Genomic DNA, 15,591 nt, shown 5'->3' on the forward strand with positions numbered 1-15,591 from the left:
AATCACTTCTTTTCAAGATTCAAAATTTACTTCTGAAATAAACTATTATTTTGTATCTGATTTTTCTTTGTGTTATGAGACTAGACAAAAACGGATCAGATAAGAAATCTGATTTGCCCAGGAGGTCCCCTATTTAAGATTAATGAGCATATTTAATTATAGACAGTTATTTGAGAGAGCCACTGAAAGATGAATAAAGTGACTGTCAGCAGTGTCATCTGTTGAGGTAGGCCGTGCATCACGCCTCCAGTATCTTTGTTCTATACCAAAATATGACACACTTGTCAGGAAAGGGTGCTTTAGGTGTGGCATGAAGAACGAGGGTGTAAGAGAATTTTCTCTTCAAGAAGCCGGTTACTACTCTACTGTCTCTAAGAGAGAGGGCTTTAAAAATCAGCATATTTTAAAACTATGTAGTTCTAAAGAAGGCATGGTTTCATTCACTCAAGTAATTTTAAGATATTGAAATAAAAATTATTACAGATTGATTTACCACAACTGTTCTAGAAAATAAGGCTAATTTCAACCAAGTAAAGTAAACTATTCCAAATAAACTAAATTGATTTTAAATTTGGTTGTGCTAATGACAAACTCCAGTGAATTATTCTGATTCCTTGTAAAACAAACCCTTAAATCTAGAAACTTTAAGGTGAACTTTAATTTGGCACATAGTTCACAGTTAATTTTTTCTCAGTATTTTAGAGACCATTTCTTTTGAAGTTATGAGAAATTCATGTCAAATGATTTGATTGTGAAAGCACTAAATTTGATATCTACTCTAATTTTCTCTTCTTTGTTGATGACTCATTTATCCTCTAATGGGCTTATTTTCTGATGACAGATTTAGACTTTTGTAAAGTAAATGTATCTGGAGCATTTTGTTTTATAAAATGAATGCTAATATTTATCTTCGGATTTTAGATGTATGGCAAGATTTTTCCTCCCTGGACAACCATGATTTCTAACTTGTTTTCTCTATCATTTAAAACCTGTCTCTAAATAGATGAGGCTAAGATCTTCTAACTACAGTTGTCCCTCTGTATTGTTGAGGGATTGGTTCCAGGCCCCCTGCTTCCCCCACCAATACCAAAATACGTGGATGCTCAAGTCCTTTATATAAAATGGTGTAGTATTTGCATGTAACCTATGCACATAATCCTGTATAATTCAGCTCTGCATTAGTTATAATACCTAACAAAATGTAAATGCTATATAGTTGTTATACGGTACTTTTTAAAACTTTGTTATTTTTTATTGTATTTTTTATTTTTATTTTTTCAAATATTTTCAATCCAAGATTGATTAAATCCATGGATTTAGAACCCACAGATACAGAAGCTGCTGATACAGAGGGCTGATGGTATTCAAACAAAACAAAACAAGACTAGGTACAGGGGCTCAAGCCTGTAATCCCAGCACTTTGGGAGGTCAAGGCAGGAGTACTGCTTGAAGCCAAGCATTCAAGACCAGTGTGGGAGACATAGCAAGATCTCTTCTCTAAATAAATAAATAAATAAATTAGTCAGGCATGGTTGTGCATGGCTGTAGACCTAGCTACTCGGAAGGCTGAGGCAGGAGGATAGCCTGTGCCTCGGAGGTTGAGGCTGCAGTGAGCCATGATCTTGCCCACTGTACTCCAGCTTGGGTGACAGAGCAAGGTTGTGTCTCAGAAAAACAAAAACAATACTCCTCAAATCTTTATGTTATTTCTAGGTCTGATAAAAGGCTAGCAATTTTACTAATTTTGGTAGAAATTAAGATAATAATAAATTTCCTTATAAGAAGTTAAAAGTCAAAGAGGTCCCAGGAATTCCTACTTAATGACAAACTTTCATATTTATTATTTATTTATTTATTTAGAGACAAAGTCTCACTCTGTCCCCCAGGCTGGAGTGCAGTGGTGCAATGTCAGCTCACTGCAACCTCTGCCTCCTTGGTTCAAGTGATTCTCCTGCCTCAGCCTCCCAAGTAGCTGGGATTACAGGCATCCACCACCACGCTTGGCCTTCGTGTTAACTTTTTAAGCCAAGCTTTATCAATAAGAGGCTTTCAAAATCTGAAATGTTTCCAATACTGGCCAATATTTCTGAAACTTTATTTTATACTTAAGTTATTTTTTATGGGTTTTACACACTTGAAGTTGATCAGTTAAACATAGAATCTAATTTAAAGCACTAAAGCTTAAATTCAAACAAAGGTTATGTATAAACACACACATGGTCTCTCCACTTTATAATAACGGTCTTGTTTAATTCTTATCTAATGCCTCTGGCATAATAGACTTCTACTGTAAGTTGCCCTTAGTAGTCTTTTGATTTAATATTACCATTGTTTATATATAAGAGTAAATAAGAAAATGAACGTCAGGATACATTGTTTTAATAAATAACTTCCATTTCTTGATTGTCAGACACCCTATTTTATTTAATAGCCCTGTCTTTCTTATCTCAAGCTAATGAAATTTAAGGATTGGGGAAAATTTTTAAGCACAATATAATGTGTGAACTTTACCATTAGTCCACTGATTTCTTATGGGAAGGAAGATAAAACTTTGTAAGACCTTGCATTCTTTCTTGATAGTTGTTAAAATGCTTAAGTTTTCTATTCCTATAGTTATTGATGAATACTTTGGATTATGGATATGTCGTAATTGGCAGTTCGCATTCTAGATTTCAAAGTGTATTAATAAACCTTCTGGAAAAGGAGATTTTCAGTTAAAAAAAAAAATGTCTATACGTGATTGAGTTACTGGTACACCTCACACTTGGAGTGAATTCTCAGACAAAAACAAGAATAGCAAGAGAATGAGTATGCTCATGTCCAAAGCAGGTATTAAATTTCATGCCACTCTTCTCAGTTGTTAAAACTGACTCTGCTGACAGGGCTACATTGACTTCCACTTCGGGCGCATCAAGTTGAAAAGCATCGAAGCACAACAAACAGCATTGCATTCAAAAATGCAACATGATTTCAGGCAACACACAAAGGCTCCAAGGGTGGGGTATTTTAGGGTCAGGAAGTGACCAACTCTGACACAGCAAGCAGGCAGTCAGTGTTCACACGGTTTCTTCATCAACTTGCAAAGAATTTTGGATCCAGTAGCTATATCCTCATATTCTGAGAAAACACAACTTCACAGGCATCTCACTGTTAGAGAAAGTTAAATTCCTCTAAATGTAGGATTGCCAGATTTAGCAATTAAAAATATAGGACAGCCAGTTAAATTTTAATTCCAGACAAACAACAAATAATTATTTTACTATGTCTCAACTATTGCATGGGTCATATACAAAATTTATTTTTCATCTGAAATTTAAATTTAACTGAGAGTCCTATAATTTACCGGGCAGCCCTATCAATAGGTATCTGCTTCCTGAAGGATGTATCTTACAAAACATAACTAGAAAACACGGAAATTATATTGGCATATGCCCCTCAAGAATTTGTTTTGAGGGAGCTGAATGGAAAGATAATATAATGGACAAATGAACAGATAAAATGAAGAACTTTAAATAACCAACAGTTGGAAGCTAAAGTTTAATGTAACAATTGTCAAATTTGAGAGTCTTCAACAACCTGAAAAACATGTCAAAATTGCTTATTTCAATTAATATTTTATTTTTATTTGAAAATATACATGTACCCTATATAACTTTTTTTAATAGAAGGGAGTATATTATAACTCCATAACCATCTGAAGATTTGGAATTGCTCAGTGAAGAAGCAAAGTAAGAGTGGCCACAAATTCCACAACCATTTTATAGGGATTATTCTTTGAAGATTTTGTAAAAATCTCCCCTAAAAGAGGTTAATTTAGGCGATTGCAATCAAGCAATCCACAGAATATTCTTGTACATGTTATCATAATAATGTGACAACATATTGTAACATAATGTCACTATTGCTCCTCTAATCCCATAGGCATTGGAATGCAAATAAGAAAAGGTGGAGAAAACAAGGAAAAGGCGGGCAAGAACACAGAGGGTGTTTGTTTGTTTGTTTTCTTTTGTTGTTTGTTTTTTGTTTTCATGTTACTGGCCTGTATGTAAGTCTGTTCAGGTCTCAATTTAAAAAAGAAAAAAAAAGGTAGTCATCTCAAAAAAAAAAGGGGGGGATGATGATTACTTTTAAAGTTCCAAGAAGTGACTAGAAATTAAACTTACGTTGGCACATTGTGAAATTACTCTTATGTCTAATGGAGTAAATAAAGATTAGCATATAATATTATGACCTTAGGACCAATAAGCTATAATTAAGAAAACTTATAAATATAGGCTTTAAATTCTTCAATGATTTTATGCTCCAATTACTGAATAATATGAAGAGAGAGTATTAAATAATTTTTAAAATCAATTAAATTAACTCTCACAGTGGATTTCCTAGCCATCAGAAACTTCACTGTGGAAACGGTGTGTGAAACACAGAAAAAAAGAAATATGAGAGGGAATACAAATAAAAAATGAAATTGGACATTCTCTTTCACAACTTAAATGGAAAGAGATGCAAAAAATTAGCAACAAGTGCCAATCAATTGCTTTTGAAAACATAGCTCATTTTAATAATAAGCACTAATATTTATTTTGAGAGAGTTATTTCTGGTGCACACGTGAATCTCAATACTCTACTAGCCCTTCTTGAACTTCAAATACCTGCCTGCACCTTGTGCAAAGAAGTTCTCTCGCTCAGGAGAAAATTTGCGTTCAATGATTTGTCATGATACAATGACCAAAGTTTAAAGGGGAAAAATCCAAGAAAATGAGAGATACACAAAGAAATTAGAAGGGGAAATTCTAATTTAGATTACACAGAAAAATTCTGAGACATCCAGTACTTGTTGACTGAATGAAAGTGGTCTGGAGACCAACATTCATTCCAGGACACATGGTATAACTTTCAGCTAAGAGAAGCCTCCACTCTAGCAAATCAGATCAAATCAAAAGTAAAAATCAATGTAATGTTACAAAATGGGAAATCCATGTAACTGAAGAAGGAAGAGTTTGATACCAAGTAAAAGTCTCTGATATTGATCTATCTCTGGTTAATCTTTTGTTAAGATTAATTATGGTACTGATTTGATGTTTTTGTGAAAATTGCCTGGAATACAATTCCCTCAAGCAACTAGGTTGAGCCCTGAAAATTCTATTCCAACCAATTATCCATTCACTTTCAGAGGAGCTTTTAAAATGTATTTTGTTTTAATAAATGCATTTAAGAGGCATGTTCAATCCACCTACACCCAGAATCTTAAGCTGTCTCACTTCATAGCTTCCATTTTACCTCCTACCCTATCCAGGTTCTTTTCAGTGAAGTTCTGGCGATTATTTCAAAAATATGTTATTACAAGGGCCCTTCTCAAAGCCTGGTGGCTTACTTTGATGACGTACACACAAACACACGTACACACACCCACAGTCTCTGTTCCTCTCACTCTTCCTCCCTGGGGTTATTCTGACCCAAGCCATACTCACAATGTTAGTGACATCTGGAGAGGCTCCGTTCTGCAGCAGAAGGAGGACAATGTTCAAGTGGCCCATGAAGGCAGCCACATGTATTGGTGTGAGGCCAGACTGCGAAACAAAGCAACAGCAGTTTTACTCCTCTGCACCGGTGGGGCTTTGGGGCTTCTTCAGATAAATAAAACTTGAGTGAAGAGGACAGAAGATGAGAAAAAGGAAAGGGAGGAAGGAGTAAGAGAAGGAATGCTTTGTGACTAGCTAAAACATTTTTCTACCTCTGTTATAGCTTGGATTGAAGCCCCATATTTCACCAGCAGTTCCATGACTTTGATGCGGTTTTTCTTGCAGGCAATGTGCAGTGGAGTAAAACCATTCTGTGCAAAAGACAATCAAGTTAGTTGAAAACATGCAGAAACAATTCTCACACAACTCCATGCTGGCACATTGCAGGCAATAATATTACGTCATCACATAATGTTACCATTTCTTCATTCCCTGTAGGTGTTGGAATTTGGAAAGAAAAATGGTGATGTGTTCCTGTAGACACTGAACTTCACTTATGTGTGGTGGGCCTGTACATAATTCTGTTTGTGTGTTTATAGAGAAAACAAAAGTGAAGATAAATACATGGTCCTTCCCTTTAAAGAAAGACAAATAGACAAGCAATTATATTTTAGAAGTTCTAAGATGTTTTAAGGTATATTGATTGTCCTGGTTTGTAAATGACTTGAAGATGAATTGAAGATAAGCATATATTCTTCTGAAGGGTCATTTCTCAGAGCATAAGAATTATTCATCTACTTAAAAAATCTAAGAATATGCTGCCTTTCTAAGAAATATTTCAACTTTGCTACCACTTTCTTTATAAAGGGTGTATTTCAAGTCAGCAGAAATCATTATGTTGATCAGTTTTACATATAGAAGCTATATTTTTACATCATTTTTACAACATATATGCCTATCAGATAACTTTTATTGCATAAAGAAATGACTGTTAAGTTCCTGGATATTTTCAAGAAATGTATGGAGAATTTCTGGGATAAATGCAATGAGGTAGCTCTAGGAGTAAAGAAACGTGGGGAAGAAGCCTGTCAGGTACTTGCTAACTTGGCGAACTAGGCTAATGCCCAGGAATTGGGGCACATCAAGTAAAATTGTTAAATGGCCCCATGCTTACTCATCGTGTATTATATTTTTTTTATTTCAACAGTGTTCCTTTGTTACTTCTATTCTGACAGCTAACATTTTTGCATGTCCCAACATGGACCAATCATCAGTCAATGTTTTTACACACTAGCAGTTTTCAGGAAAGCATATGGTCTTACTTAAGCTGATGACTTCTTATTTTTCACAATAGAGTGACAAACATAATTAATCGGTTAAGTCATTTCCCCTGTTTATGAGCTATACAACATGCCAGATGTAAATAGCCACATGCACACGCAGCACTTAAAATATTTGCAATTAACAGGCTGTGATATTTTATAAGCTTATTGACCACTATCCAATTAAAAAATTAATGTTTTTGACTCCCTAGAGAAAATGAATGTTTTCACATAATTACATATAATCTGGAAAATATATTCAATTCCCATGGAATTATCCATAAATTGATTCCAATGGAGAAATTCTCATAAAAATCATATTTAATATTTGATGATTCTAATGAAGGTCTCTCAGCTTAAATATCGATTGTCTGAAGACCAATTTTCACAGACACAAACCATGTAAACACATAGAAAAAAGGATTTACTTTTAGTTTGAGAATTAGGAAAAAAGAGGCATAAATTAGTACATGTCTAATACTTCCAATGATTCTTGTTAGAAAATAAGTGAAGCAAGAAAGATTTATTCAATATTAAAACTGGGGAGACATAAAATTGCTCTAGGGACAGCCTCTTGCAGTTTTCTCTCCAGCAATTCCTGAAATGGTGTATATAAAATGCTCCCTGAAGCAATAACACACCAGGCATAATGTTTCTATTAGCCTATGGTTGAGTAATCAAGTCAACAAGGAAAATTTTCAAGTGAACTCTTCATAGGCTTACATTTTATACCCTCTTACATAGTCAAATATATTCACCATTAATTTTTTTCCAAAAAGAGATTAATAAATTCAACTTTTCACCCTCGTGTCCTAACTTTATCTAGAGGTATCTAGAATTTATTTTGTAATTTTCTATTTTTCAACTTCTATTTTCCATTTAAAACTGCTTATCACTCCAAAGGTTTCATATCTATCTGTTTGCAACTCACTAGTTTCAGAAATGTTACACTGGTGTTCTCTTAAATACATCTTTGCTCACCAGCATTTGCTAGCAAACTATAAAGGTATGAAGTAGACAGGCCGATTGTGAAGGGTGACAGATTTACCAGCATTAACTACATATCTGTAACCATGCATTGCTGGTGTATGCACGTTGGTCAATGAATGTGGGTTTGTTTGTCTCAATCTGTATTCAGTTAATGTGGACTGGGCCAAGTTTACCAGGGCTCTGGCATTCGGATTGGCTCTCTTGTCCAAAAGGAGTTTGGTTACGCGGTAGTGGCCACAGTGCGCAGCAACGTGGAGGGCTGTCAGGTAGTCTAGGGTGACATCATCAACAGGAGCCTTGTGCTGTAACAGGTGCTTCACACATTCCACGTGGTCTCCCTGGGCAGCCATGTGTAGTGGAGACAGCCCATTCTGCACATTAAGAGAAAACAAAATAATGTCAATTTTTTTTTTCATTATTTTCAGGTTCCAAAATATAGCAAAGTTGATTCTTGATTTCTAACACAGTTAGTGGCAGGGGAAAAAATAATTTCCATTTGACATCAGAATATACAGCAGACTATATTTGGCAGAGATGGGCACTAAGAGAACATTTAATTTCATACTTATACTACCATAGACAAAAATGCAAATTAGTATGTCTGTCATGAATGGTATGTGTGGCAATTTAGTGGCAATTTAGCCTGATTTTACAGTTATTAGGACAATATTAAATACAGAAAAATAAATAAGAGCTAATGCTTAACTTGATATCCAACTCCATGCATAGCAGTCTGCATTCATTTAATCTCTCTGCCTGCATTTCTTATAAATACAGAGGGAAGTGGGTGAATGAGAAGCAAGTTCATTTACAAGACGTCAGGGAGGTATGGAAACTTTGATCATCTTTTAGATCCATGTTGCTCTGAAATTTTACGATCCCTTTTTCCTATAGTATCAGGAGACTTGAATTGGACTTGGAGAAAACAGGCCGGTAAGAGCTAGAAGAGTGTGAGACAAATGTGGGCCATGTGCCAATGACCTCACAACTTTTACATTTGAGGGTAATCTAAATTTGTCTTCATTAATATGGACCAAAACAGCTTTAGTCTTAATTCTAGAATAACGTCAACAGCAGGAACACAAGAAAGCAGCGTAAAGCACTGTTTATCAGACTCAGTAAGACTCTCATTTCTTTAAAGCTAAATAAATAAACTTTCAGGAAACAGTATGTAAACTTAGGAAAAAACTAAATTTTAAAAAACAATTTGCCTATTAAAGAGATGGGACTATTGTCTTTTCTTAATAACCAATGCAAATATGACCACTAGAAAAAGGATTGTTGGCCAGGTATCCAGTTTGGCAGTAATTACATTCAACAAAGCAGAAACTGTATCTGGATAAGTTACCAGAAAAGGCCCCCTGCCCAATATTCTCAACAAGGAAGGTGATTTCAACAGTGAGGGACCAAAAAAAAAAAAAAACCATTAATTCTTAATTGTGGTAAAGTATATGTGACTAACAAATTATTCATATATTTTGAAATAATCTTCATTCATAATTATGCTTTCATATTTAGAAATTCATTAAATAAGTTTAGAAAAAGAGGAACAGGTTGATGAGAAGCCATTTATGCATTGAGGGGAAGATAACTGTCAAGGGCAAAGTGTAGAAGAAATTCAAGCCTTGATGAAGTTTGGACTAGATTGTTGCATGATTTTTTTGAAAAATTGCCATTCATTGATGCTGTTTTACCTATTTGAAAGTTATTTATATGGAAAACAAAATATTTATAATCTAATCTTTTGTTCATTTTACACATATTTACTTAGCACCTACTCAAGCCCTGCTCAAGTACTGTGGATACAGCAGGGAACACAACAGACAGGAAACCCCTGTCTTCAACAAGGTTACATTCTAGTGTGGGAGCCAGACATACAATTTCAAAATAATAAGAATTAAAGTATATAGTATGTTGGATGGCCATCAATGGAAAGGAGAAAACAAAAACACAGAATGGCCTAGGGAGTTTGTGTACATGAGTGCAATTTTGTTAGGATGTCCAGAAATGGCCTCACTGAGAAGGTGAGTTTTGATATGAAGGAAGTAAGAGAGCTAGTTTTGTTGACTTGGGGGAAAAACACTTGAGACTGAGAAAAGGCAACTGCAAACATATTGCATTGGGATTATAACTGGCATGATTGATATCAATAATCACTAAGGAGAAGAATGTGGTTTAAGGCGAGTGAAAGAGGAGGATGGATAAGGGGAGGAATTCAAAGAGGTAAGTGACTTTTACTCAGAGAGACATGGGGTGCTGTTGGAAGGTTTAGGGCAACATTACTCTTGCTGCTGTGCTGAGAATAGACTACATGGACAAAACACAAAAGAAGGGAAGTCAATTAGGGACCTCTTACAGTCCTCCAGGTAGGGTTGATGGTGACTTGGAACAGAGTGTTGGTAATGAGATTGCTGGCAAGCTGCTGACTTAGTGACACATTTTGAAGGAAGAGGTGACAGTGTTTGGTGACAGAATGTGGAAAATGAGAAAATGAAGAGTCCAACATGGCATGAGGTATTTGGCCTGAGACCTGAGAAACTGAAAAAATGAGACGGCCATTTGTTGAGATAAGAAAGCTAACAGGAAGATTAGGTTGAGGGGTGGGTAATTTTGAGCTTACTAAATTTGAGATGCCCAGGAGACATCCAAGTGGCAATGGTGAGCTGACATCTACATATGGAATTCTGAAGATACACACTCGTGGCACCAGCATACAGGTACTATTTAAAGATAGAACTGCATGAGATTTCATAGTAAGTGAGTGCCAATAGAGAAAAGATACAAAGACTGAGCTCTGGAGGTTCTAACGTTCAGAGACCTGAGAGATGAGGAGGAACTAGTAAAGGAGACTGAGAAGTGGCAGCTAGGAAAACAGAAGGAAAGTCAGAAGAATGTAATGTCCCAGAAGGCAAATAAAGAAAGTGTTTTGAGAAGACAGAACCAAGCAATCACACCATATGATAGTAACAGGAGAGAACGTAGACTACATGGGTTCCAAGTCATGTCACTGGATAGATATGGAGGTGAGAGTGTTTGGAAATTATCTTCCAATTGCTTCAATTCTCTCAGTGTTGTGGGAAATGAAGACAAGGAAAGAAGTCTAAGAATTCTGAAGAAAATATAGAATGGTCAGATAGCAGGGATTGACAGTGAATAGACTTAAAAAACAGAGCGTGATTGTCAGGCAGCATTACCAGCGCACTTGAGGTTAGCAATCATGAATGTAAAGTGAGCACAGTTAGTGTGGCTGGGCGTTTCCTGTAGCCACATTTGGTTGCATGAATATGAGTTGAATTTAATTGAGTGAAATGTAGGTAGTATGAATATGTAAGAGCGTAGCATAAATGACTATGAAATTTGTGCCTGGCAGAGGTAAGGGCATGATGTGAATGAGGAAGAGTGAAACTATGACTGAAAGTCCCAGCAGAATAAAAGAATTTCGGAATTGGGGTTCTGAAGAGAGTGAGCTGAAACACAGGAGGGGCTGGCAAGAGGGAAGTTAGACACAGAAATTGTAGAAGGTTTACAGTTACCAAACTGAGAGGCCAACTTAAAGAATTATCCACTGCTCTAATCAAAATCAGTCAAGTCACCAAGAATAAGAAGGGGTTGTGGTGAGGAGTCACAGTTTGCTGAGAGCTAGAATTGACAAGGAATGAGTGGGGTGACACTTAGATAGTTGCTTCAGAAGAAAGAATGGGTGATTTAAACCTAGGAGTTTTTATGGAAGGTAATATGGTTTGGCTGTGTCCCCACCCAAATGTCATCTTGAATTGTAGCTCCCATAATTCCCTTGTGTTGTGAGAGGGACCCAGTGGGAGACAATTGAATCATGGGGGAGGTTTCCCCCATACTATTCTCGTGGTAGTGAAGAAGTCTCACAAGATCTGATGGTTTTATAAGGGGAAAGCCCTTTCACTTGGTTCTCATTTTCTTCTCTTGTCTGCCACCATGTGAGATGTGCCTTTCACCTTCCGCCATGGTTGTGAAGCCTCCCAGCCTCATGATTGTGAGTTCCTCCCCAAGTGGAATTGTGAGTCCATTAAACTTCTTTGTAAATTGCCTAGTCTCAAGTATGTCTTTAGCAGTAGCGTGAAATGGACTAATACAGAAGGGGAGGAAGAATAGTCTAGCATTAAGCACCTATGCCATTCCCAGGAGAGCAGTATCCCCTCACTCTAACCTGATTAATTCATCTTCTCTGTGTTTTTTACCCTATACATATCTCTATTTTTTTATAATTATCTTTTTTTTTCTTTCATGCCCGCTAAATTCTGAGCTTCTTGCAGCTATAGATTGTGTATTATTCATCTTGATGGTGCCTTAGTGACCAGAACACTTGCCTGGCAAATTGTATCTACTCAGTATTATATAATACTTGGATGCATAAATACATGAATATAATTGTACACTCAGAGACACTTTATGCAGGATCCTTACATCTGAATGATACTTGATTATACAGGAAGGACATTAAAAAATTCCATCTAGGTAACCCACCATCTTCATCAGTGATATGACAATTACAAGCAAACTTTGCAGATAAGATTATTTTATGGTTTGTAAAGCCTATCTGCCTATTTTCAACTTGATATTGGTTTTTGTATTGGTTGTAACATGATTGGTCTGAAATTTTGTTATTTCCATTTAAATTTCAATGTTTCTTTATCAAAACTTTCCATAATTGTCTCTGCATTACCCAGCCCAAATTGCTGCATTTTAAAGACAGATCTATACAACATTCACAGTATAGGTGTGAGAATAAAAATAATGCGATAATTATTTCTCTTCTTCATATATTACTGATTTGAAGCCACTCTTTTATGGCATGTGGGCACATCTTTACAAACTGAGTTCATTCTACACATGTCTTAAACATATGGGCTAGTTTTGTTTCAAATGATTTCAATTATATATAAATTGAAAAATATTTGTTTGTGTCAATTGCCTTAGTTTCTTCAGCTTACCCTAGTAATAGCATTAGTTGATACCAACTCTGTGGTGGGGGGTATGAGGTGGAATGGAATAGGGAGAAAATATAAGAAGTGCTCTTTGTCTAAATTTGTGTTGTATTTAAGGATCCAAGGTTGCTGCATATCACATTAATCAGTTCTGCATGAATATCTTCAATTCGTGTCTCAAAATATTTTCTGATAACCCAATGTAGGGTTGGATAACAGAGAACTATACAATAATAAAAGCACTTAAAATACATTTGATATTGAAAAATCTTCAGCAAACCAACTCACAGTGTGGCGTTCATGTATATGGAATAGTGCTTCTCCCACATTTGAGCATATTGATAAAATGAGAATAAAAAGTGCTAGATGTAGTATGTCATAAAGAAAATATGCTTGTTTAATAGTTCTTTGTAGGTGGCCTATTGCAACTTGTGCTTTCCAAATCACCTCTACTAATCTTCAACATAATCAATCAATAGCACTGTTGAGTAATTATTTTTTATTAGTATTACCTAAGAGATAAAGAATGGATGAGCAAAAAGATTCATCTTGTGTTGCTAATTGTGCTGCTTTAAAAGATAATTTTATATATATTTCATAGTCATCTGAGAGGATTATAAAAATCTAGACTCAGAATCTAAGAGATATTCTCATTTATATTTAAAATACAGATGTATTCAGAATTCCATCTGCAGTAAGAATAACAGATAAAAATATAGAAAAAACTTGAAGGTACACATTCAATACATCTTAATGCATATATCTGTTTATTTTAATATTTTTAAGTGGTTTGATACATGTTCCTATTCCTAGCACACAATTATTAAAGAACTAGAAAATGCTTGGCTGATGCTTCGATTTAAAAAAGAATAGAGATAATATATCAAGTGACTTAAAGATTCCTTAGGATCCCATCTTACTCATAATGACTCACCTTAGTCCTTGCCAGCAAGGGAGCACCCCGTTCCAACAGAAGTTCCACCACTTGGTCATGCCCACTTCGTGCAGCACAGTGAAGTGGTGTCAACCCATCCTGCCAAAAGAATTGAAGAATTAGGCCCAAGTTCACTTTAAAAAAAAATCCAAATTTCATCTATTGCAACCATAAAGAGGGAGTTCCTAAACTCAATCCTGATCACTCAATAAATCTGTAATAGAACTGCAATTTGTTAAATGACCAGAAAGAAGATGAGTGACAGAGAAAACAAGTCAGAAAGACATCTTGACAGTGAACAAGAGAGAGAAAGGAAACGACAAAACAGAGACAGGGAGAAAGCAAGAGAGATCCCCTGTGTGGACGGAGGGTCAATGCAATGAAATTGGCTTCTGGTCATGTGTTTGCGTAATCAAGAAGATGGAAAAGCACAGTATGTGGCATTCGTTGAACTTTAAAACCCTACTCACTGGAACCGAAAATAGGGATTATATTAGGTTATACTGTTTTCATTTTGTTTGTTCTAATATACTTTTACCTAAAAATTTTTCTTAGTGTAATTTTTTCATATATGTTCTCTTTTGAATTGTCACCACTTACATAAGTTCTCCTAAAATGCTCCCTAATGCTTGTAAAAGTGAAAGGTCATTTTTTAGACTATTTTAAAGATTTTCACACATATATTTCAACATTTTGGAAATCACATAATTGCTTCCCAAAGATGAGCTTTATTATTAATAAATAGAACTCTAACTTAATCAAATAAAACATGGCAGAACTGTATGCTATCTTATTTATAAAACTTTCTGATCTTAACACTTCTGGGATAGCCTCTGATTCCAGAGCAATCCCCAACGCCTTCTGTCTTTTATATTTTATTTCTCTTTAGGGTGGCATGGCCAAAAAGCAGAGCGGGTGGGAAATGTGAGGCAAAATGTAATTAACGGTGGGCAAGAAGCGAGAGAGAAAATGAAATACTGAGTATGTAAATTTACTGGTGATTTGAGGCTGAAGGAAAAAAAAAAGATTGTCCCAAGGACAGAGGTGGAAAAGGTGGGTAAATCATAGAGAATGGATGATGAGCAGTTAAGAGGATTTCAGCAGTTTCTAATTTATCCAGAACTCGAATGGCCTCTTGTTTGTGTCTCTACTTTCAGGACCATCTCTCCAGGTTATGCTTTACTCCAAATAAAAATAATTCCTCTGAATTGCAACATTCTTTCTGACTCGACGCTGGGATTTCTGTGCAAGATGTCTTCTGTTTGTCCCTCCAGACCCAGCTCTACCCTTCTCTGCTCTGCTCTGTGTCCCAACACACTGGCCGTTCCAGGGGGCATCAGCGAGCTGTCTTGTCCTCTGGCTTCCAACTGGGTTTGGCCAATGCAGCAAGACATGAAAGGTACTTCGAGAGACCTCCCAAATTTGGCTGTGTGTCTTTACCAAAGTTGACCTTCCTGCCAAAGCAGCCTTTCCACACAATTCTCTCCTTTGAAGTTCTGGGGGCCTCCTGTACTTCTCACTTTTTAGGTCTAGCATTGGTATTGAGTACCGCTATTACTAGTCCCTGGGATTCTACACCATCCCTTGTCCCTTTCCTACAGACTACACAATATTATAAATAGACCCTTCAATAATCTCTAATCAAATGATCAAATTTGGGCCTCTGTTTATGGCTAGAATCTTGACTGATAATGATTCTTTGCTTTGTGAAATCCATTTAGCTAGTATGAAGATATTGAATGACCAAAACAGATTTTGCAGTTTTGGGTACCTAAGAATTAGCATGAAAAGACTGCCTTCTCAGAAAAAATTTTAAAAAGTATTTAACTACTGTAGGTGAAATGCTACATTATTGTAAAATTTGCCAGATAGGAACCTAAAAGAGTTGTTCCGGCAAAGTGATGACAATGATTACACTTTTGTAT

General features: G+C 35.9%; 1 protein-coding gene across 50 annotated transcripts in view; it reads right to left on the reverse strand.

The window, feature by feature from the left end:
• LOC105486421 (ankyrin 2) overlaps positions 1 to 15,591 on the reverse strand; it is a 698,368-nt gene that overhangs the window by 122,957 nt on the left and 559,820 nt on the right. For 49 of the 50 annotated variants that reach the window (XM_071093129.1, XM_071093131.1, XM_071093141.1 and 46 more), the window contains 4 exons: positions 13,667 to 13,765; positions 7,945 to 8,142; positions 5,732 to 5,830; positions 5,469 to 5,567 (listed from right to left, as the gene is read on the reverse strand). In XM_071093129.1, coding sequence (XP_070949230.1) covers positions 5,469 to 5,567; positions 5,732 to 5,830; positions 7,945 to 8,142; positions 13,667 to 13,765 — 495 coding nt within the window. The remainder of the gene's footprint in view (positions 1 to 5,468; positions 5,568 to 5,731; positions 5,831 to 7,944; positions 8,143 to 13,666; positions 13,766 to 15,591) is intronic. The other variant, XM_071093133.1, reaches the window with a different exon arrangement.

The sequence above is a fragment of the Macaca nemestrina genome, chromosome 3 (genome assembly GCF_043159975.1).
Source record: "Macaca nemestrina isolate mMacNem1 chromosome 3, mMacNem.hap1, whole genome shotgun sequence".
NCBI classification, from domain to species: Eukaryota; Metazoa; Chordata; class Mammalia; order Primates; family Cercopithecidae; genus Macaca; species Macaca nemestrina.